The sequence below is a fragment of the Trachemys scripta genome, chromosome 8 (genome assembly GCF_013100865.1).
Source record: "Trachemys scripta elegans isolate TJP31775 chromosome 8, CAS_Tse_1.0, whole genome shotgun sequence".
In the NCBI taxonomy this organism is placed as follows: Eukaryota; Metazoa; Chordata; order Testudines; family Emydidae; genus Trachemys; species Trachemys scripta.
Window position 1 is genome coordinate 84,682,010 of NC_048305.1, and position 25,597 is coordinate 84,707,606.

General features: G+C 39.4%; 1 protein-coding gene across 2 annotated transcripts in view; it reads right to left on the reverse strand.

Moving 5' to 3' along the window:
• Window positions 1–25,597, reverse strand: part of AK5 (adenylate kinase 5) — a 217,196-nt gene that overhangs the window by 102,642 nt on the left and 88,957 nt on the right. For both annotated transcript variants that reach the window (XM_034778645.1, XM_034778646.1), the window contains exons 8-10: window positions 24,630–24,706; window positions 1,423–1,465; window positions 482–526 (exon numbers count right to left, since the gene is read on the reverse strand). In XM_034778645.1, the coding sequence (XP_034634536.1) occupies window positions 482–526; window positions 1,423–1,465; window positions 24,630–24,706 (165 nt within the window). The remainder of the gene's footprint in view (window positions 1–481; window positions 527–1,422; window positions 1,466–24,629; window positions 24,707–25,597) is intronic.

Below are 25,597 nucleotides of genomic sequence, written 5' to 3' on the forward strand. Positions count from 1 at the left end.
GACATGATTTTCCACAGAGCCTCACGGTTGACAGAGGCGAAGGCTTTGGTCAGATCGATAAAGGCCATATTCAGCTCCTGGTGGTGGTGTTGACATTTTTCCTGGATCTGCCTGGCTGCGAAAATCATGTCGGTGGTGCCTTGTGTTGGTCTGAAGCCACACTGGGATTCTGGAAGGACTTCCTCTGCAAGAGGGAGTAGGCGATTCAGTAAGATTCTGGCAAGGATTTCCCCAGCAATGGAGAGGAGGGCAAAGCCTCAATAGTTGCCACAGTCGGCCCTGTCTCCCTTTTTGAAAATGGTGATGATGTCAGCGGGGATTCCTTCGGTGTGCCAGATTTTGAGGAGCAGAAAGTGAAGCTTGTCAGTCAGTGTTTCTCCCCCCACTTTCAGTCTTTCATCTACAGACATTAACAATCAAAACTGTATGACCCATTGTTAACAGCTGCAAATGGAACAGTTATATTAAGGCTCTTACTTACCAACTACAAAAATGATGTTAGATTTCCTTAAATCTTCCGTAAAATCTACATAAAAATAAAATCTTTGTTTTATTGTCAGGAAGTACTGATTTTAATCTTCTGTTCTTTCTATACACTGTTATATAACACATAGCAAGGTTTTCAGGGTAACTTTTAGATTTAAAGTAGCTTTTGTTTTCTACTAGAATGTTCTTTATTCTGAAATGAACTGTTATTCACAAGCTCACTTATGTCCCAGTTTTGTAGCTGTCACTGCAGAAGTGATAAAAATATATCTTACATGGAAACAATGACAGCCCTTTCATATGCACACCCTAGCAAAAAAAGCAAAATCATAATAATTAAAAAGAATCAAACTACTCTTGAGATCAGAATAATATGCATCATGAGCCACCATGTTTCTTTTCTTTTCTTTTGCTTTTATTCTAAAAGTATAATTTGATTAAAGTTCATCTATAACAATTTCCATATCCTTTTAGGTTTTTGCATTCAGTGCTCCACATTAAAGGACATTTAATCTTAAATTCAGCCAGACTAGAAGCAACTCACCTCTGACTTGCACATTTCTAATTACGGGATATCACTAGCTGAAGGTGTTCATTAACCCTCAGGCTGCTCTTAGAATCCTGCCAAGTCACACCTTACATCAGCCCTTAATAACTGTTTGCCAAATTCTGAAAGCTGTTTTTGGCTTAATAGTAAGACTTCTGAATAAGTCTGGGTCCAATGGCTTGAATGGGATTTGAAGTAACTCTCTGACATACTTTCACACAATCAAATGTGCTTTCCATCAGTATCTGAAATGCATACCTCTTTCATTTAAAAAAAAAAATAAGAAGAAACTAGATGCAATATACTATACTTATGTGTTTGAGTATACTAAAGGGGGAACTAAAAGTATCATAATGAATACATTAGTCTATACTTAAGAAGAAACTCACCGCCTGCGTTCTCATATCCAGAGAAATTTGATTGGTCATCTACCTGTTAATTAAGGAATTGACATTTTAAAAATTGTTATTGCATAATTTGTGTGTTCTTCATGTACCCATGGATATTAAAACTAACCATGTGAAAGATGATTTTGCTATTTTTTTTTGTGCCTATTCAAATATACAGTAACAATGGCTACATAGGGAACTCTATTCATGTAGCTTTATTTCTCCCTGCAGAACATGCCTACAGGAAACCCAAGGTAGCTCACGCTGATTGATATTGGCCCATGCTGTAATTGCTGCAATGACTGGCCTATTATAGTGTTAAGTCACATAGTGGCTAAGTATTTCAGAGGCTGCTAGTATGCATACTAAACAGCTTCCCACAGTAAATGGTGGATGTGTTTCCAAGTCAACCATGGGCTAAGTAACAATAGAGTGAGTTGCAGTGTGTGAAGTATGTGTTATAAAGATGAAATTAACGTATTGCCCCTTGCAATATATTGCACTAACTCTCAGGAAACTGGAGTTCAGGTCTTGAACTATGACCCTCTTTCCTGAGATAGTAGGAACTGAGCATGTTTGATGGCACCATGAGGGAGAAGAAAGCTACCTTGCATTACTCTGCAGTGACCTCTTGCCCATTTGGGAGTTGTTTTGTCTCTCAGGAGAAGTCTCCTCTGCCAAAATGGTCAGATGAACATGAAGTTTGGCAAGTGTGTGTGGTTTTTGAAAAAATATGTGGTTTGTATATGTAGCGGAAACAATGAGTTCTGAGGTTCTCTGGAAGTCTTACTAGACCCATCCAGGTAAAAAGTTTGTCCTTAGCTATAGTCCTCAGTTCTGGAGCATGTTACATCCATTTTAGGCCAACTTGTAGTAAACCCTCTGGCTGCATGTTCTCAGCTCCTGACTAGAGCTGGTCAGGAAACTATTTTTCCAACAAACTATGGGCAATAATAGGAGAGCACTTCCTGTAACCCAGGAGAGTGAAGTGACTGTGAGTGACCCCTGTAGGGAGGGGCATGGAGCAACAAAGGACAGCTTTGTGCTTTCTCTTCCACAGCCTGTACATGTCAGTCACAACTTCTTCCATAGAACGCAGGGTCAGAAACAATGATGCATATCCTGAACCCAACAAAGGTAAGGATGTGAGTGGTAAGGAAATGCCTGGGGGAAAAGGACAGCTAGGGGAGCTCCTGCAATGATGGTTATGCAAACTGCCTCTGAACCTTCCTGGCCACAATAAAGGCTCTTATGTTCAAAGATATAATGTGGATTTGAAGTGGTTTTGTCTTTGGTCTGAATCTGTTGACCTTCAGGACAAACTGCAAGTGCTGCTGAAGCAGCAAATGTTGTTAGAGGAGAACGTATGGGGGAAGTGAGGAGTGTGGTTAACTACTTACTTTGCGCTGCCTGGTTATTTAATATTATTCTGTGTCATGGGGCTACTGTTTCTTATTTGATTTATAGTATTTTTAAGTGTTTGACATAGGCACCATACAATCAGGAAAGATTTGGACAAATTGGACAAAGTCCAGAGAAGAGCAACAAAAATGATTAAAGGTCTAGAAAACATGACCTGTGAGGGAAGGTTGGAAAAAGATAGGGTTTGTTTAGTCTGGAGAAGAGGGGGGACATAACAGTTTTCAAGTACATAAAAGGTTGTTACAAGGAGGAGGGAGAAGAATTGTTCTTCTTAATCTCTGAGGATAGGACAAGAAGCAATGGGCTTAAATTACAGCAAGGGCGGGTTAGGTTGGATATTAGGAAAAAATTCCCAACTGTCAGGGTGGTTAAGCACTGGAATAGCTTGCCTAGGGAGGTTGTGGAATCTCCATCACTGGAGATTTTTAAGAGCAGGTTAGACAAACACCTGTCAGGGACAGTCTAGATCAGTGGTCTCCAAACTTTTTTGATTGTGCACCCCTATCAGTAAAAAATTTTTTGAGCATGCACCCCTTGCCGTGCCGAAGCAAAAAAAAAAAAAAAAAAGCGCTCCTTCTGTCGTGCACCCCCAAGGATCCTCTTGCGCACCCCACTTTGGAGACCACTAGTCTAGATAATAGTCCTGCCATGAGTGCAGGCAACTGGACTAGATGACCTCTTGAGGTCCATTCCAGACCTGAGTCCATGTTCAGATAGGCACCCCTATGTTCTATACATCTAAATAAATAAAATAAAAGATGTGCATAAGCTACTAATGCATTTAGATCAGCAGTATTTTAATGTATTCTGTAAAATACCTCAATTGGTTTTAAAACTACTCAATGCACATGTGGTATCAGCATATTTTATATTCTAGGAAAGATAGTATGCAATTATAGTTCATGATGGTCTGTACAGTACCAGTATGTGGTTATAAAACTTTACTTTTGACTTTTATTTTAGTACTTTAAAATAAATAGCATTGCTACAGTAGTATGGCTAATTGAATAGAATGAGTGAAGTGAACAGCAGTGGGAGAATATATTGTGTAAACTGTTGGCTGTTCAAACTGGCAAGTGTCCTACATACATGTACAGGTTTCTGATTCTGTTTCAGGAGTCATCACTGAAACACAAGTATTCTTGATTAGACTGAAGTACCAAAAAATTGATTATAGTTCCTTTTCATTTCTTGATTTATAGTAATGACCATGCTAGTATTCTGCAGCAGTGGGGTTGGCATTTTTAAAAGAAAATATCAATAGGGGCCTCAATCATGTTATGATGATACCAAAATTTTAGGATAAAGAGAGGATCAGAACAGCAAGTGTTTGAAGAATAACTGGGTTGAATCTGCCCTTGCTCCCCACTGATATCGTCATCTAGTATGACTTTTTTTGAGGGAATAACATAATCAACCTGAAGAAGATATGCATAAAATATTAAGGGCCCAGTTTTTAGAAATAGCCTCTCATTTTGCACTGGTAGGTTTGAATGCAAATAATTGCAGGAAAAATTAGCTGAAAAATTGTGGGTGCAAAATGGAAGGCTAAGTTGAGGGTTTTTTTTGTTTTGTTTTTGTTTTTTTGGGTTTTTTTTCATCAAACTCTTAGGGAATGTCTGCACTGCCAAAAAAAAAAAGTGTGTTCTTAACTCAGATCAAAAAAGCAGTAAGTACATGGTCAACTTGGCTTTTTTAATTCAGTTTGGCAGCTCGAGTTCAACCACAGACTCTCCTATCAGCTCTAACTCAAGCTGCTACCATGAGTTAAAAGCTGAGTTGCCAGTGTCCTTGCTGCTATTTTAACCAGAGTTAGCTGATGTAGATTAGCTAACCAAAATTAAGAACAGTCCCCCATTCCACCTCCCTTTGTTTTTTTTGTTTTTTTTGCATACCTTTAGTCACAAGTTTACCTACTATTAGGATGAAAAAGAAGTTACTGCCATCCTTTCACATAATCAGCTCTTTTTGCTTTCCCCCAACTCCTCAAATGAAATTACATTAAACAGACTGGGACTCTTGCAAGCTGGTGGGATCAGTTGTTGAGATGGTGAAGGAAAGTTAAGTCAATTGGAGCTATAATTTTTTGCACTGGAAGTTCCTTATATTGTAAATACATCCCAGGAGGCAGCAGTGAAGCTAAATGAACTTCTCAGTTTCCTGTTTAGCAGGCAATATCTCTTTTAGGATTAGTTATATGCCAGAAAAGATCAATATTTGTGAGTCTTCAGTCCAGGTTCAGGAAAGGAATAAGTGGCATTTATATTCATTAAAATTCAAAAGTCGATAAATAACACAAACCAGGAATCATTGATCAAAAACCATCTCCTCAAAAATATTTACTTGTACTCTTATCTGCATATATGCTGATTTTTCCCATGTAGAATTATGTCCATTTTCACTAGACTTTCTTTTATTTTTAAATTTTATCCACAGGATTTCCCTAATGAGACAACATTAGGGATTGTGAGACTGCAATCTGGATTTACAGTCATCCTATGAAAATGTCTCTCATAGCATTAATTCATACTGATTTTGAAATGATGCACTGAGGTCCACAGAACAATACTGGACTACAGGGCAAAGAGGTACTATGAACTCTGACAGGTAAGAATCCACGCTGACTATGGTCTTCAGGGAGCCAAGAGAGAAAGTCAAGGAGGCTTAAAATAAATTAGAAAATAAGATGACTTTGGATTTGATTTTGGTGCCTTCGTTTACTTAGGTGGTTTCCATTGTTCTAGGTATTAAACCCTACTCATAGATTGATTCTCCTTTGCCCTCTTTTCTCCCCCACCGCCCCGCTCTCCCCAAAAAGCACAGGAAGCTTGTGTTGATGGGGGTGGAGAGTTAGACTCTTGCTGTATGGAATTCAGTTACAGGATCTGCACACTCTTGAAGTGGTCATGTGATGTGACCATGTCAGACAAGGAGCAGCTCGTGGGCAGATTTCTCTTGTACTGTCCTTTTGTATAGGGTAGGCAGGGGCTTATGTCAGTGATTAAGCCAGTCAACTAAGATTTTAATTTAAATAATAGCTATTTGTATGTATTAATTTTTAGGAGATGGATGATGGTGGGCTCTGCCAGAGGGCTCTGGAGAAGAATTGAAAGACTTGGCTAATGATGACATAAGGAAAGGAATGAAGAGGCGGTGCCAGGAATACTATCAGGAATATAGTGATTCAGTAATAGAACTGTCTTTATATTCTTGACCCAGCTGTTTCCATTTAGCTGAGGCTCATGTAACTCATACTGAGGTTAGGGGATATCTATCTTTAACAGAGATATTTGATGGGCAGTTTATAGTCAAGTGTTATTGGTGCAGGTAGGTCAAGGTAAGGTTGTCCATAAGTATAGTTTATCCTAACAGAGTTTTTAGGTTGGGCAATTGCACTTGAACCCAACTAACAGATGTAGTCGTACTGTCTGAAGGATCATCAGGTACAGGGGATCTAGCTGCCTATAGCTGAACAAACAAAATACATATCCTACCTTTTCCAAATTGGGAAGACAGATTTTAGACTGAGATGATTATTAGATGTTGAAAGTATAATATCAGGAGTACAATAAGTTACCATGTATGTGATCTAATGATAATAGCAGAAATATTGATAAAACAATGTCCTGTTATATAGTTTGGGTTATAATAATACCTTCTCTTGTCATTTAATTCATTAGAAGGTAGTTAATCTATATTGGATATTGTTATAGGTTAACATGTTTAACTTTGAGTGTATTGACTGGGATTTGAAATAACTATTATAATAAAATGGGGTGACAGTAAATCACAGCATATTAGAGGGAATGTTATAGCACTACTCGGATCTTTGTAGGTGGTGCTAATGGTCAATTGTGACTCCTAAATCACATCTATATAAAGAAACTGGAACGTGTATATAATGGATGGTGCTTTTAAAGTGTGTGTGAATGTGTTCTGAAAGAAAATAAGGACCAGCACAGGGGATATGAACAGATATGGAGAAAGCTGATGTGTCAGAGGAAAATCATGTTTTACTAGTCTATTATTTATTTCATTTATTATTTGAACATGTCAAAGTAGTGGATAAAACAGAACTAGTTGCATAATTTAGACTTAAAAGGTTTTGGACATGGTCACCTACAAGACAATAAAGAAACTAAGTAGTCATGAAGTAAGAAGAAAAGTATTGTCATAGATCAGAAATTGGCTAGGAGAGAGAAAATAAATAAGATGAAATGGTCAATTTTTATCATCGCAAAAAAGACTTCAAGAATATCCAGAGGTGTAATTGTTATTGCTAACAAAAATTCTTGAAGGAATATTAAACGTCATGCTGTAGGGCTGTGATGGACTACACCCCTGTATTCACACCCTCACACTATTTGTAATAATCTTTATACAAGGTATGCCTTGTGAGATCATTTGAAAGCTCACAACTTGCTAATCAGTAATATCATGGTAAAATGTGTATAGCAGCTTTATGCATAAAGTTAAAATTTTCCCCTATATGGTGATAAAAATACATACTTACCTAGCAACAAATTATTCAAACAGACCTGTTTTGAACAAAGGAGTGTATGCTTGTCTTAATTTGCATTTAAGCAGTAAACAGTCATCAATCAGAAAGGGGAAGGGACAAAAACAGAGAGGTCACACAGGTGAAAAAGCCCAGCAGACTGCCTGTCACATGGTTCTCAGCTGGAAAAGATGGGGGGGGGGGGGAAAGGTGAACACCCCAAGACTCTCTCTCTCTCTCGCTCGCTCTCTCTTTGCCCATCTCATTATTCGCACATGAGAAGAGAAAGGAAACAGCTGTTGGACTCTGGGGAAGGGATCCTGACTGAAGAGTTTGGTCACTAATTCTGCTGGAAGCATGTGGTAAGAAACTTTGCTTGAATTTAATATAGTTTGTTTGGAACTAGAAGGGGATTATCTTTATTTTTCTTGCATCTATTTCTGACTTTTATGCCTCATTACTTGTACTCACTTAAAATCTATCTCTTTGTAGTTAATAAACTTTTTTATCTAATCCAGTGTGTTTAAATTAGTGTCTGAGTAACTCTAGTTAAGATAACAAGCTACTGGATATTATTGCCTTAAAGGAAATATACTTAGTATATTTGGACCGTCCAGGAGAGGGCTGGGCAGTACAGTAGAACCTCAAAGATACAAACACCAGAGTTACGGACTGACCAGTCAACCAGACACCATGTAAAATCAGAAGTAACCGATCAGGCAGCAGCAGAGACGGAGGGGGAAAAAAGCAAATAATGTATTGTGCCTGTATTGCAACTTAAAATTGGGCACATCTGGGCTGCCTGTCCTCACCCCATCCTCTACGCGCCATGATTTGGGGCAGCCACTTACAGGTAGGAGGTGGTGAATGCTATTTTCCCCTCTCCCTCCCGCCCTCCACGCCCCCGGCTGGGAGGGGGACAAACTTGCAAGCTCAGAACCCTGGGAAAGAAATTTTCCGAGCTGCTACTGAAACCTGGCCTGGAGCGTAAGCTGCCAGAGCCCGAGTTCCTGCCTGCATGCTGCACTCTGGAGGAGCAGCTCAGATTTAAAGGGCCACAGCCTGCACCGCAGGGCCACTGACACTGCGGTGCCCCAGGTGCCTCACTCATAACCCTGGCAGCCAGGGGGCTAGAACCAGTTGCCTTTTCCCACCTCCACTTGCCAGGCAGCCACTGCAGAGCTGTGAGCCCCCACCCCAAGCAGTCCACCCTGAGGAGCATCCCATAATGGCTTGTTCAGAGTAATGAACATTTCAGAGTTACAACTTCCCTTCCCGAGGTGTTCGTAACTCTGAGGTTCTACTGTAGAAGATATACTTTTCTGGGCAAAATTCAAGACTGGGAGTGTGTTGGGGTCACCCTACAGTGTAACGCAGGCTGGTGAGAGCCAGGGTGTGACTGGCAGGCTGCAGTCACACAGACATCTGGGAGTGACCTGCCTGCTGGTGGCAGTCTGTGAGCCGTCCAAATTGGAGGCTACAGCAGCAAGGCACCCCAGATTGCAGTTCTGTATTCAATCCACTAGCCAATTCTGCTCTGTGTCTGTTGTATAGTTGTAGTTCTTAGAGTAGTATTAAAACAAGATCCAAAATGTTTGCAGCTGGTACCTCTGAAGATCAGCAAAGGGCGCCAAACCTTCTGAGGGATTAATAATAATATGGGAAGATCTGCTTGAGAATCAGAAAGCATCATGAGGTGGCTGTCAGCAGGGGAAGTTTTGGATGTATGACTTGCTTGTTTCAAGATGATCCAGTCTCTGGCATATTCTGAGTGGTTTTAGAGTTCATCTGATGATCTAAAATGTGTGTGGGTGTGATCTAATAAGCATACATCTGCTCATAGTTTACAAAGCATTCAGGCACACTAAAGGTCCTGGTCTAAGTCCAGGACCAGCAGCCTCAGATCCCCCAAAAGGCTTGATGCCTATGCACTCAACAGTGTCATCACTTGAGGAGCAATGGTCTCAAGTTGCAGTGGGGGAGGTCTAGGCTGGATATTAGGAAACACTATTTCACTAGGAGGGTGGTGAAGCACTGGAATGCGTTACCTAGGGAGGTGGTGAAATCTCCTTCCTTGGAGGTTTTTAAGGCCCGGCTTGACAAAGCCCTAGCTGGGATGATTTAGTTGGGAATTGGTCCTGCTTTGAGCAGGGGGTTGGACTAGATGACCTCCTGAGGTCCCTTCCAACCCTGATATTCTGATTCTATGATTCTATAAGGAAACCTCTGATGCTAAGGGGTATTCCAAACAGCCCTCTAGGAGCTTTGTCCTCTCTGTCCCACTCTCCTCTCCTAAATCTAACATTGGCAATTGTAAAAGATGTTGAGAGAGGTTACTTTATACAGTCACACTCCATGACAGCCCATCCATCTGCTTCCCAATGCCCCAAGGGAACTTCATGAGAAACTATTCTGCTTTCTCTCTCCTCCAAATGAGAGCCATTGAGGTAATCCCTTGGCAACAAAATGGGAAGGGATATAATTTGATTCACTTTCTAGTACTAGGAAGAGAGGCTATCTGTTGCATTCAATGATGAATTTTGGATGTTTGAACAAGTAGAGTAGGCAACTGTAGCGGTGACACTGGCATCCATAGTTCCTTTCCTGATAGATAGAATTGCATTAAATCGGAACCAGACGGATTTTCAATGACCAGTATTACAATATGGAACGTGTGCTTCAAACCAAACTTAAGTTCACAACAGCCATTCCTGGCAGTGCATTAAAGCAGCGTTTCTTAATCTTTTTGATACGAGGGACCAGCTTGCTGCCTTTCTATACTGTGCCCCAAGGAAATCTCTGGGGCTGGGGCTGGGGCTGGTCCATGGACTGGTCATTGAAGAAAAACTGAATTAAAGCCTCTTAACCTGAACACCGCTCTCTGGTGCATCTCACAGGGAAGGAAGCTCTGTAGTCAGTCCATATCTGGTACAAAAGTCTGTGGTGTACAAGGTGTCAATGGCATGGTGTCAGAAGGGAACAGAAACAGAAGGAAGAAGGGGACAGAAGGGGGAAAATTATGCAACAAATGTTTCAGGATCTCATCAACATGCCATTCTTCAATGCCCCAGAGAATTTTATCTTTGATAGACTTTCAGAATGGACAGACTGGAAACAATGTTTCACAAAATTTCAAATTGCTACAAAACTCCATAAGAAAACTTTGACATATCCAGATGTAGGGGTGTGTGTGTGTGTGTATTTAAATTTATACACACTTAAATTTATGCTATGAGAAAGTAGGCAGAGTATCTCTTTAAATCTTTTCTCTTTACTGAAGACCGTCATAAAGATCTCAGTGAAAGGGTTCTGGCTATGTTTGACACATACTTTATATCCCCGAGAAATGTGGTTTATAAAAGAGCATGTTTTCACCAAAGAATTCTAGAACCAGGATAAAATGATGAATCTTTTGTAAAAGCTCTGCATGCATTGGCTGAAAACTGTGATATTTGGCACTGCACAACATGAAAATATCAGAGACAGGCAGTCTTTCACAGCAGCTACAATTAAAGGCAGACCTAACACTACACACAGCTATTCAAGTAGTAAAGGAGTCTGAACTTGTGAAGCAGCAAAACAAACTTGCCAGACTTGAAAAAACAAGAAACTAGTTTATAAGCTGTAAACAGCTGCAGCATGAATGCTAAAAGTAATTATCATAAGACTCCTGAGCCTGAGAGGGAGAAAATTCCAGCCAAACGACAAAGCCTTTCAGAATAAATGTACAATATGTGGAAGATTTCATATCTCAAGATATGTGTCCAGCTAAAGGTGAAGTATGTAATAATGCATAAAATATGGTCATTTTGCAGCTATTTGCCATGCTGAGGCACCGAGAGAGCGAACTATGATTAGAGAGAATAAGAGCCATTGTTTCTGGGTTCCATCTTGTGACTACACAAGCCTGCCTGGAGATTTAAAATGAGTATTTCTGGAAAGACTGACTAAAATTGACTCAAGAGCAGATTTGACTGTCATTTCAGAAGAAATTTACAATCCCCTTCAACCCCTCCTGGAGCTGAAGTCACTTGACAAAGCCTTGATTTGCACTGGAGTTATTCTGAACTGCATGGACCAGTTCACCACAGAAAACTTACACACTGAATGCACAGCTTTTGTCTTTGTACATGATCAAAGACCAACAGCCTTCTCAATTGCAGTTTGGCAGCCATGATGGGCCTCGGTGAGAGAGGCTGAAGAACTCGATGGAATATTTGGTGATTTGGACTTTTGAAAAGAGATCCAATGCAAATAACATTGACAGACAATGCTGAACCAGACAGCCTACACACATCTTGCAGGATTCCTATCCCATTGCTTCATAAAGTAGAAATTGAATTAAAGAGAATGGAACAGATTAGCACTACGTAGAAAATCTCTAAGCCAACAGCATGGTGTAACCCAATGGTACCGGTTATAAAGAAAATGGAAAAATATAAATGTGTGGATCTTTAAATACTGAATGAAGCAGTTGTGAGAAAAATATATACTGCCAACACTGAATGATTTCCTCCCCCAAATGAAAGTAGCTACAGTATTCTCTAAGCTGGATGCCTCAAGTGGATTCTGGCAAATTTTGTTTAGACAGAGTTCTAAACTGACTACGTTTATCACTCACTTTGGGAAATTTTGCTTTTGAAGATTGCTGTTTGGGATTACCAGTTCACCTGAAATTTTCCAAAGAAAGATGGCAGAACAGTTCACAAACACAAATGGAGTTGCACTTTTCATAGGCAATATGAGTCTTCGATGGAAGAACACAACAAAACCCTCAATGAAGTTTTAAGCCACTAATTAGTCATTCTGAATGGAAGCTAAACAAGGACAAATGTGTTTTTTGGGGGGCAGGGCAGATAATAAACAAAGATTAAATCAGTCATAGCCATGAGAAAGAAAAAGCAATTCAAGAATTGAATGCATCAACAAATGTACCAGAACTGAGATGTGTTCTGGGTAAGGTGATTTACCTAGGTTTATACCTACAAGACCTTTCTACAATGAGCAAACCACCGGACGAACTATTAAAGGCCAACACATAGTGGATATGGAGCCAAATAAAGACTAGAAAGGAGAGCCTGGGAAGCATGTGGGCATGTGAAAACTTGTACATGTTTCTGTGGATTGGATTCTTTTATACTGATAACAGACCATAAATTGCTTGTAACTCTCATCAGTGGAAAAGACCTGAATCAAGCAGTACTGAAATGCCAGCATCTATTGATAAGATTAATGAGATTCAACCCAATTGCAAAGTAAATTTCTGGAAAAAATCTGGTAGTAGCAGACACTCTGACATGGAGCCCTGCAACCCACTCAAAGATGACATATAAAGGCATTTGTGAATGCCGTGGATGCATACAGACTAGTGTCAGAAAAGAGAGTACTCCAGCTATGTAATCTTGACAGACATGCAACTTCAAGAAGTTTTAAGTTATATTTGGGCTGGCTGGTCCAAGTATCTAAAGGACACTCCGGGAGCAATAAGAGACTACTTTGCAGTATGTGGACAATTAATTAAGCAAATCAAATGGACTCATAATTAAAGGCAATTGCACTGTAGTTCCAAATGAAATGAGCAGAAAAATCCTAAACCTCATACATGATGGACTAACTAATTGCTGTGAACGGGCCAACCAGTTAGCATGGTGGCCAGGCATCAGCAAGGACATAAAGAATAAAGTACCTGCATGTGAACATGGCCCCTCTTGAGGAACCTGATGTGTTGACTTGAGCAAGTCAGTCATCTGTATAATCTCAGTAATTAAAGTTATTAACAATTGTACCTTTCTTGAAAGGTAACCTATGCACAAGATTTCAGTTATAGTTAGCTGAAATCTTGTGCATAGGCTATATTTCAAGAAAGTTAATATAACTTCTGTTTTCTCCACACTTCACATCATGTCCCACCAGCAAGTTCAAGCTGTTTAGCTCCTGTTCTAGCTTGTTAACAAAGATGCTAAATAAAGCATCCCTTACACCCCACCATTGGAGAATCTCTCCTATGTCCCACTTTATTACTTTTCGGCTTATGACTACCTTCTATTAACGGTACTTCACTTTTCAGTCTCTTTGGCTTGCAAGTGAACCTTTTCAATCTGAATGAACTTTCTAGTACGACTCTTGTCGGATCCAGTTACATTACATCCCATGCATTCCTTTTATCTATGAATTTGGGGGAGAGGGTTGGGTTGTTGGTTTTTGTTTTTTTTGGGGGGGGGGGGGGTGTTGAATAGCATTACAATCAAGCTTGTCTAGTATGTTTTCCACATATAGACCAGTACTGTTTTTTTTTATCTTAGACTTGGTTCTATTATACTTTAGGTCTCCACAGATTTCTTTTCTTAACATCAATTTCATTGTTTTACAAAGTATCAGAGAAACAAAAAGGAGTCTGGTGGCACCTTAAAGACTAATAGATATCTGTTAATCTTTAAGGTGCCACCAGACTCCTCATTGTTATTGTTTTACAAGGGATTGAATTTAGATGATTAAGTAGTAATTGCTAAGATTTCTCTTTCTTATTTCTTTTAAAGACTAGTACCAGATTTGGCCTAGGATCATTAATATATCTGGGAAACTAGAAAGCCAGTAGTGATTTTAAAAGATCTAAGCTCCTAAAGGGTGTTTTTAAAGTAGCCTTAAAAAAAAAAAAAAAAAAAAAAGAGAGAGAGAAAGAAAAGGAGTATGAACAGTTAGGAAGTAGTAAAGAATGTGCCAGTATTATCCTTACTTTTATTCTATTAGCAGTATCTTTAGATAAATTAAATAGACTCTGCAGATCAATGTTAAAGAACTAGTTGTGAAGGGATTTTTACAACACATTTGTTCCTCACAAAATCTTAAACGACAAACTAATTCAAATTGGCTTGAATTAAAACCATTGTACTGTGGATTAGAACTCACTAGAAGTCTAGAAATAAAGGCTATGGCTGCCCTGTAGAGTTCATGCTGGCACAACTATGGCGATATAGCTATGTTGGCTTCGAGTGTAGATGTGGTACACACTAACAGGAGGAGTTCTGCCAGTGTAGGAACATTCCTCTTGACATTAACTATGCTGCCAGAAGCCCTCTTCTGTGTTTTTTTTTCACATCCCTGCCTGACATAGCTATGCTGACAAAAACCCCAGTGTTTGACACATCTATGCTGACAGAAGATTACTTCCGTCACTACAGCTAATATCATTCCAGGATGTGGTGTTCCTATGCTGGCAGAAACACTCCTTCTTCTGTGATAAAGAAGAGGGACTACACAGCACATTGGAAATCTGCAGAAGATGATCAACTGGGCAAAGATGCAAATAATAATGGGAATGGAGAAATAAAACAGAGGGATAGAATAGAAATATTGGCAGAAAACTACAATGGGATACAAGCTGGAAAAAATAAGCTAGGGGAAAATAACATGAAAATATTCAGTGGAAAACTGAAATATGAAAAGCACCTGAAAGAGATCTAGGGTGAAAGTGGTCTCTGGCTACTATGTGATTGCATATGGGCTGAGAACTGCATACCACCAGAGTTTTCTTCCAGGAAAGAAGAAGAAGAAAGAAGAAGGTCTGTATTGAAAGTTATATAAAGGACAAAGCGTTCAGGCCAGTGGTGGAAGATTAATTGAGATTTAGGCTGTTTTTTAAAAAGCTATTGCATTCCATATTGCTCTGGGGTTTGTTTTTTGTTTTTAAATAAAATACTATCCTTTGGAGCTGGGGGTACTTGGCCTATCTGAAAATCAGGCCAGAAATTCTTAAACTTAACTCCTATTTCAATGTGACACTATTATCTGAGAAACTTTTATTGGTTCAGAAACAGTCCTTCCCAAAAAGAGACACATGCTTTTTTTATATTTTGGGCACAGAGTCGAACTAAAGGAAGCATAAAAATAGCATTCTGCTTTGAAAAATAAGCCCCACGGCTATGAAGCAAACTAAAAAAGACAGGAAATTCAAAGTGGACGCCTGAACTCATGTAGTTTTGAGAATAAAAAGATCCAAAATCCTGAGTCAAGGACAGAATGTAACCTTCACTTTTAATTTTCTTGGGGGTTTTAATCATTTTAATTTTTGTTTTAAATGTAGCCTCTCTATTCATATCCATGTGTATAATGCAACATTAAAATAGTGGAACTCAAAAGTTAAAATAATACCGGAGCAGGAGTATCCACATACAATGAGGGAAAAACACATTTTAAAATCCAACAGTCCTTAATGCAGCCAAAGTCCTCACGCACATGTTTGCTTCCTACTAGATCGTGCTATAAGCAGTACCCAGCCAAAAACACATTTTCTTTTACTTCATGTTCTCTTAGCTTTTCTCTAACCTCACCCACTTGCAACTCTCCATAATACTATGTATTATTTACCTATGATTCTCAAATAGTACTGTCCAGATACAAACCTCTCTCCCTTTTCCTTTAATTTCTCAATTATATTTTGGCACTACAGAAAAAGGTTTGGTGGTGGGAGAGTTTGGCTTTCTGACAGCACGTATGCCCAGATGATGAGTAAACACCTCCTGGAACAGAAGATGAGACCTTTAAGATGATGAATATAACTGGCTATTATCACAGAATAGTTGAGCCCAGATTTCACCGGCCATGTGTAAAAGAGCAGATACACACTCCAAGCGTACCGGACAGACTGCTTTAAAGTCGGGAGAGATGTACTCCTAGGAAATAAATCTGCAGAAAAGAGGGCCCTTGTAATATGTTGTTTACTGCCTGAAAGACACTGGGATACCAGGAAGTGAGGAGCTACTGAAACAGACTGCATCAGAGGAAAAGGGGGCTGCATGTAGGGTTGCTGATAAAGGGTATCAGATCCTAGAATTTGCTCTTAGTAAGATGTAAGTTGTTAGTTTTCTCTTCTGAAACTGAGAAAGCCTTATCTAGTGTATCTTTTGGCCATGTATAAATCTAGATATTGTTGAGACAGCCATTTATAGTGTATTAAATCCTTTTTCTATCTACTTTTTTATAACTCTTTATAAAACCAGTTTCTTTTGAGTGTGATTTTCATGCAGTTCCATCCTGGAGAAGGACCTACCAGGAAGGAGTTCTCAAACCAGGCCACTCCACACTTCCCTTGGCCAAAGGACAAAGAAAAGCAAATTTAATTCTACTAAAATGTATTGCAAAAGCATGTAACTCACAAAGGAGGAGACACTGAGAGCCAAGCAGGAGGCAGAGCTGGAGGAAGGATGCATTTGATGACAAATGCTGACTCTCAAGCAAATATGCAAAGGATTTTTTAAAACGTATACATTGTACCCAAAGGAGCCATTCTATTGCTTTGATACAATATGAATAAATATTTTAAAGAGCAATTTTTGTACCCAATAGAATAAAATAGAACTTGTGCAGACACTGCAGTTTAAAAAGTAAATTTATAGATTTGCTAATAGGTATGAATGTGAATAATGAGCATTAACATTCTTTATAAAATAGAGCTTACGCACCAGCCATCTTTACGAAGTTTAATGTCTGTATTGTTGCATTTCTTTTCAAAGAATTGCCCAAAGTGAACTGGTGCCTGCTCTTGCTGTACTTGCTATCTTGAAGTCAGTGGGAGCGCTGCATGAGTGAGAACTGGGCACTTGTAGGTTATAAACTCAAGTATACTTGCGCAGAAGCACGCTATGCTAGAGATGGGGAGACGGTACACTGCCCCGGTATTAATATCTGGAGGCATTAGAGTTTTGTAAGCCATTAAGCTTCTAACCTAGAGGCACTAGGAGGACTGGATTCTTTGCCCCCCACAAGCCACAGAACAAAACTTCATGCCGTTGCTGCTGACAGAATCTGGGGAGCCTAAAATGCAAGTGGTTTTTGGAAAATGAAGTTGTGGATGTTTAAATCTGCAGTAACCTGCATGGGTTTCCCTCCATGCAATGACATTCCAACTGAGGGGGATTCTAGGAAGCCCCTGATAATACGGCTCCAGTAAGCAATTAGCTTGGGGTAGTAGGCAGCTTCACCTTGTCTCTGGCAGCTCCCCACTAAGATCTTTGGGTTTGGGTGTGGAGCCTCGTGTCTTCCACGTATGGGGAAGCAAACACCACTTCTATTTCCAACAGAAGAATTCCAAGGATAGTCTGCAGGTTGAGCCTGGTGGCATTTCTATTCCCCTATGTAGGAATAACCTGCACAAGGGAGAATGAAGCTATAGGATTTGGTATAGAATGTACGCTTTTGAAATAACTGAATAATCCCGAAAGATGTACAAAATGAAATAAAAGTACCAAAAAGACATTTAGTTTTGCGCATATTAAAGCAGCACTTTGTTCAAGGCAAACTACAGTTCTTTTGTTTCTAGAACTGATTTTTTTTAGCCCCTAATAGGACAGTTTCCATGGTAACTCAAAATGAACAGATTGTGCATTGGCTTCAGTAGATTTCTGTTAAGCATGTTTCATCTGCCTAAAGTTAGGACAGATTTTTAGAACCTCTGCTGTGGTTTGAATGTTCATTTTTTTCTTATTGACGTTCGTGTCCTCCAGTTTATAATCTCTCTCCTTCCAAAGGCAGAATCTGGATCTATAATCTGAAGTGATGCCACTGCATAACAATGAGGGAGAAAAACCCATAACAAAAACATTGGAGTTGATAAGCCTGAAGGACTGTGACCTTCTGGATGCTCATGGTCATATTTTAAAGTCAGATTCCTTATGATTAATGCTGTAGAGCATATGTGAATGCAACTGCCACTTTAGTAAGTACTTTATGTCCTGGAGTACCATTAAAAAATCATAGTGTATTCTCCTGCAGTCTGACCCAGCCTCTTAAATAATTTAATCACTGTATATCTTGAAGGACTGATGTAGAAGTCCCAGTGGAAACTAAAAGTTCTTGTATAGCTGATAGAGGTGGGAACCATGTTCTTTGTCATGTTGTAATTTCAACCCTTGAAGTATCATCTCTGTAGTGTTGGATTATTCCCAGGGGTTTTGCCTTCCAGAAGTGGGGAACTGAGAGACAAAATAATGTGACAAATGAGATAATATGGGTAGAAGCAGAGAGAAGATCTTTGATATCCATACAGCTTTAGCTAAAAGGGAATTTGAATTCACTGCTGTCTATCCATCCTTTGAAAATTGTTCTGCTACAGTATTGACTAGGATTTTTTCCAGGGCATTTTGATTCTCTCTTGGACATTTATCAGTTGAGATTTAGTTATGATAAAGGATCAGGATGGATATGTTGCTCTACTCTTGGTAGCAACGGAGTCTGTTTTTCATTGGTTGGGTTGATACCTTTCCATTTATATTTGCGTATCCTAAAACCTAATTTTTTACATACTCTGGGCTGGAAGTGATAGTGTAGCCATGCATCTTGAAGAGTTGTTGCCATACTTTCTAATCAATAATTTGCTTTTTGGGTTAGTAGAGTAATTCTGTTTTTGAGAGTGTTTCTTTCCCTCTATTTCCTCTTTCTTTTGTTGCTTTTTGAGTAATCCTGGGACATTTTCTAATTATAAAACATTTTTCCTTTGCAGCACAGATCAGGTTATGCAATTTGCTTAATACAGGAGATTGCCTGAACTCCTGAACAGAAAACCTTTTTGATATATTTCTGACACTTTTTCTTTTATCTTCAACAGACTTGGCCATCTCCATCCATTTTGTAAGTGCTATTTGCATTCATAATCAGGTTCAAATCAGGTAGTTTGCTGTGGGGAAAACAACCTGCATCCGATCTGGCAATTTATTTTGTGGCAAAAAATGTGCGTGCAAATTGCGCCCAGAGTCAGGCACTCAGCATTTTTACAAATTTTCCCCGAAGTATTTTTGTCCATCTGAATTTTATCCCCTTGACTAAGGCATGTTCTCCTAGGTTACCAGGAGTGTAGGTTTTTTTTTTTTTAAACTAATTCTTGCTTTGTTAGCATATATTCAGATTGTAAGCTTCCACCTATTTTCTAGACACAATTCTTCTTTATCTAATGAGGGCATATTCTTACTCTACAGGCTGGTTGAAGCAGTCCATAAAAGCTTTGCCTTTCACAAGAAAATAATTTGCTACTTCATTCTGAAGCTCTTTGACGTGATTCACTGGTTCCAATTAATCTATATTCTTGTTTGGCCTGAATGTGCTCAAATTAGACCACATGGTAGACTTCGAAATAACTACTGAATTTTGAAAGATAAAACATGTCTGAGTCCTAGCATCAAATGGCACAATAGCAACTAGTTCTCTGGCAAGGCCAAGAAACTCAATAGTAAGCATAATGGAATACAGTGAACAGTAAGACAATATAGCCATGCCAGAAAGCAATTCTGTAATCAAAGACTGCACGCGAGAGAGGCACACACCTGCATTGTCTGTACTGCAAATATTTCTTTATTAAATAAAACAGATAATAGAAATAACAATATTTCTAAAAATGAGTATTAGAAATTGGGAGAATACGATAAAAATATGACAGGTTTCAGAGTAGCAGCCGTGTTAGTCTGTATCCGCAAAAAGAACAGGAGTACTTGTGGCACCTTAGAGACTAACACATTTATTAGAGCATAAGCTTTCGTGGACTACAGCCCACTTCTTCGGATGCATATATTTCCATTGCCATAAGCAATCCTGTTACCTCCCAGGATGAGAAACCAAGGATGGGGTCCTGGTATGAGTAGAAATAGCAGGAGCTTTTCTCCAGCTCTCTATTTTTCAGTTAGGTCATTGGGTGCTGTCATTTTCTTTAATGAAGGAGACCTAATTGCTTGGCTGCCTAAATAGCAGCTCCTCCCTGCCTTTAATTGCAGGGAACTTGCAGGAGGCAGGGACATCCAGCCCTAGTTCTTCCATTTGCTAGGAATGCTCCCATCTGCCCACCCATATGGTGTGTTTTTTGTTTTGTTTTTAAAGGGCGATAGACCAGGTATGATAGTGGACTAACTGCAGCGAAGTAAACGCAGTTTCACTAGATCTGATTGCCTTAAGTAATGCGACCTTGCACAGCATTAGGATTTGTTATCAACGGAGAGTATCCAAATTAGATGAATTAGTTCACTGCCTGGATATTAAAAGATGTGAATGGAAGTTAAAGGTTGGTGCTTAGATGAGGAGCAGTGGATAGGCTGGAGCTTTGTTTGATCCAAAGGTTTTGAAGTAGAAATTGTGGCGAATGTGCAGCTGAAGAAAGATATCTCGGTGAGAAACCTGAGAATCACAAATCTCATTCGGGAATTATGGTTACAAATTAGATGGAGAATGAAGATAAGGGTGAATTTGAGATGTTTGAGCATTTTAAGTTGAGGATAAGCAGTTTTGTATTGCTTTAAAAGGTTGTAGATATGGTTTCTCTCACATGAAGGTAAAATTATTAGCTTGGGAATATTCTTGTTGAGTTTAAATACTCATTAACTCTAAGGTGAGCTTGCAGTTTTAAATGCTGCCGTAAAATGTTACTGAATGAGAATAACTATGAAGAAATCACTTCTTCCACATTGTTGTATTATGATCTTTTGCTGAGTGAGTTCTGACTTAATCTAATGAATACATTTGAAAATTTCAGGAGCAATACTTTGGATGTGGAGGATCTGAAGTGCTTCTCTAGCTTAATAATAAATGTCTTTTTATTTCTAGTTCATCATGTATAGTATTACAAGGGCATTATACTCCTCTGGCAGGCCCATTGTTACAGTCCTAATACACGTCAACATGGGGTATTTTATATTTAAACAGGATACATTAACTCCGATGTATGTGCCCATCAGGACGCCAGCCTAGAAAGACTTTTGGCAAAGGAAAGAAATTCAGCTGCTGCAGTTCAGACTTCATGATTTGGCATAGGATGCAGTGCATGACTTCTGTAATTGGATCTACCTTCTGATAGGCTTAGAAATCATGGCCCAGAAAAAGAGGAATAGTCAGACCTGAATGGTCCTAAAAATTGTCTGCATGAGATTTTTTTAGGGACAGTGAATCAATAAAAGATATGGGTAAAGCAACCAAGTGGAATTTGGTTCATTCTTTCACAAGACATTATGAGCTGGATGCACTGTGTGGTCTTTTTTCAGAACTGTTCTCTAAACAGTGTTTCTAAAATACCTGTCTACATCATCTCTGACGCAGAACCAGTTTGTTAGACCTATTAGTTCCAGATATGAGTAGGAATGGAAATGTAAGTCTTATCTGAAAATTTGCTTTTGCAAATTTCTTCAATTTACATGGCCTCCCTTGTGTTGCCTTACAATGTTTCGGGATCTTACCGAGGTGCAAATATTCAGGCTCCTAATGCATTCATGAATAGCAAGCGGGGGAACAGTCAGCTTGTTTATTGATTAGTTATAAGCAATTTGTTCTAATTTACGTTATAAAGGTGTAAAATATACAGAATCAGTTTAAAACTACAAAAAAGAGAGCCCAATCTTGATCTGCAGTTAATGCTGCTTTGCACAGTGGAGCAAAGCAGTGCTGAAGTCAGCAGAGCTGTCCACTGGAAGATCTCCTCCATGTGGGAGAATCCTTGGGTGGCGTAGTCTTAGACTCCACCCTCCCGGCAATCAGTACCAGGGTGTGTGTGGGTGAGATCATTCTTGGCTGCCAGAAGGGTCCCCAGTGAGCCATTAGCAAGTGGCATAACATAATGACATCCTTACGCTGCCCTAATTTACTTCAGGGACCATTCTGACACAGAGCACGCCCAAAATTTAGTGTGTGCAAAGGGCATATTTGTGCCTCCATTTCAGCTGAGCCAAATGCTACTCAGTCCCTGCTGAGGATCTGCCCCAATGAAAGCAGCACATGCCTTATAGCAGTAACTCACAAATGCATTTATCTCTAATTGCTCAGTGTCTACCAAGATGTTCTGCTAAATCTCAACCATTATTTTAGCAGCTCAGCTGCATAAGGTTGCTTGGAAACCAACCCACTTACCCCTCTCATTCCTCCTGATAGCTGTTCTATGCAATAATATCCTCACATGACACACTTGTATCTAGACATGCATCCCTACCTCACTTGAGAGCCGCATTGTAGAGGCTGTTGGTGCTTGAGACAATTACTAAATAATGTGTCACGCAGTAAGTCACTGGGGTATTAAGTCACTGTCCTAGTCAAAATGTGTTCCAGCACTGAATACAAGCAGTTCCACATAGTCTAGTAATCTACTTCATTTTACATTACCTTATATTGAGGATCATTTCTAATTTAGTCTTTCAGATGTGTACGTACGTAATGATTGTAACCCATATCCTAATCTCTCTCTTCCTTTCTTTCATATATTCCCTCACTTGTGTCATGCCTAAATTTAGATTGTAAGTGCTTCTGGATTGAACTGGGTTTCTCCTATCCATTTCTGTAAAATGCCCATCACAGATTTAGAGACACAACAATCAATAATAATAGAAATCTGTCTTGTGGGTTTTATTTTTTTTACTTGACCTGTTTTCCTGACCTTTGAATCAATGGCCATATTAGTAATTCCCACTACCGGATGAAGGCAGCCATTATCAATGAGCTGCTTTAAAACTGAACCAGATGTTTCTGGTGCTTTTGGCTAGGAGGTTTTCAAATCCGCTTTTTTCCTCTCCTTCTTTCCCTAGTTGACAACAATCTTGCTTCATTGCCAACCTGACAATTTGCTGCTCTGGGCAGGAATGACAGTCAACCCCAAGCAATGGGAGGAAGACTTGCAATTAATGAATTGTATATGGTGCCATATCAGCCTTCTTAACAAAACATACAGCTAAAAAACAAATAAGTTTAACCCTCCGCCTCCAAACCTAACCATACATGCAATGACAATACTATGAAATTAGCAATTTCACATACTGTTTCCTGTTAATCTTGTTTTGTAACCATGAGCTGCACTTTTAAGGACCAGTTAAAATAATTTGGTTTTATGTACACAGATTGTGGACTAAGGTGTGCTTTTCTCCAGGGACTCCTGCTTTGCCAAGGGAACCCACATATCCGTCGTTTAAAAATTAGAAATGCATGATTATTCTTTTATGGTTTTGTGTAGCACTGCAATGGTACACTCTGCATTACAAAGCTAACAGACTCTCTCTCTGCCCTAAAGAGTTAGACCTAACCAAGACAAGGCAAAACTAAAGGAAACTTAAGGAGCTCATTGGTAAAGAGGCCAACTTAGGAACGACTGGTGGAAGTGTGTGCTTTAAGGAAGGTTTGGAAGGGAGAGCAAGGCTGCTTGATGGACAGAAGTGAGACCGAGTCAAAAAGCTGGGAATGGGAAGACTGTAAAGAACAGTTAAGAGAAAGGACTGGGAGTAAAACTGGAGGAGGAGTAAGTGAGGGTAGAATATATTAGACTTTGAAGGTGTTTGCATCAGATTTGGCAAAAGAAAACCGAAGAACAAATATGCAAATGAGGAAATGAAAATGTGAAAGGCAGAATTATAAAAATCTAATTTTAAAATATGCTAGTGCAATAGAGAGATGGCCCTCAGCAGAGATTTTCTGACCGTATTCAATCTTTCAATGATGATATACTTAAAAGGACAATATTCAGGCCCTTTTCCATTTCTCTAACAGATGTGTGGCATACCGTAACTCTAGTCTGGACCTGTATTGTGACAGCCTGTGGCTCTATGCATAGTCCCTTCCAGACTGGTTTTGCCATGGCAGGAGTAACCTGTGAGAGAGGAGGGGAAACTAGGGCAGGGCACATACATACTATAAACAGGCTGAGCCCATCCTTTGACTCTAGGTCCTGCCTTTTCATACCTCCATGGGTTAAGGAGTAGGGTGACACACCGTCTGACCACCTCTTTTCCCATGGACTTGGAAAAGGCTGTCTGAATTGGACCCCGCAACAGCGATGAGATTGTAGTTGATAGGAGGGTTGCTCTTAACACAAACACTTTTTTAAAACTCCATTTCAAATGGAGAATATGTTTGCTTGGGTTTTGGTTACATTCCTCACCTTTTTCTTTTTAACCCATCTCCTCTAAAATATGTTTAACCATTGCTCCTACTCTAAATGGGATACACCTAGAGAGGCAGGGAAATCGAGCTTGACAGAACCACATGTGCCACCATTCTGAATTGCATGGAGAAAACTGCAAAATGTAAGGGATGGAGAATAGGGCTTTGAAACCAAAGTAATCTTCATTGCTTTCCCATAAGCAGATAGCTACTTCACTATGACATATTTGCTTACATGGCACAACGAAAGCCCTTAAGTGTAACTATTCATTTCATTCCTCTTTCTCAGGCAAAACAAAGCATATACATAAACTAGAAAGCAATGAGTGAAGAGACTAAAGTATGCGGGGGGCGTGTATGTGTGCAGGTGTGTGTGAGAAGAGATACTTAAATAAGCAATTACCTGGTCTTCAAAATCAAATTCGGTATCAGCGATATCTCCAGAATCCATAATCAGACTCAGATCAAGTACATTTGGCCCTAAAATATGAAAGGAAATGAAACTTCAGAAATGGACTGGCAGTTTTCACTTTACATGATGGGACATAGTTATATTTCCAATCTCAATCTGCTTCTTTCATTGTCCATATGTTTTTTTTTTTTTTAAACAAAAGTTATCCAAGGAGTCACTTGTATGTGAAAGAATACCAATCTGTGTGATTGTTCTTTAGAGATGTCTTTTAAAAGCTACAACAATCCTAATAATGAGTGGCTAATGTGATTAGTATACTGTGTGAATTACAGTGCCTTTCATGTATTCTGCAAAGTGTTGTACACTGTGCAATGCACTACAAAAATGTTACTGGAATTTTAATTAACTATAAAGTTGGTGAAGAGTAAACATAATTTTATACACAAAGGGATCAATTAATGGTCCTCAATAGACTGAGAACGACATAATCTACTTTGTGTATACTAGTAAATCAGAATGGTTGCATTTTACATTTGCTTTGCTCTGATGTAAATGACTGCAGGGCATTGGAAAAATAGGACTCAATACCTCCAGAGGTACTGGAGGTGTCCAGGGCTAAACTGGTGTGGTAGGAACATCTATCAATCTCTTAGTCCAGATGTACCAACATATAGGATAGAGGCAGGCCCCTAGCACCTGCATCCCAGAAACATCTATTCTGGGACCACCAATTCTGCCAGCAACAACTCACCAATGCTGGCAGATGGATTATGGCAGTCCCCTGTGTTCTGGGGAAAGGAAGGGTTCCCTGTTCCCTCTACTGGAGTAATAATTTAGCCCCTTTCATAGCTCATCACAGCCCACCACTATTTGGGACTTATGAAAGTTTCAATGGGCACATTGTTACAAGATTATTTGAGTTCGTGATATAAACTCAGTATATCTTCTAGTTTTTTGCC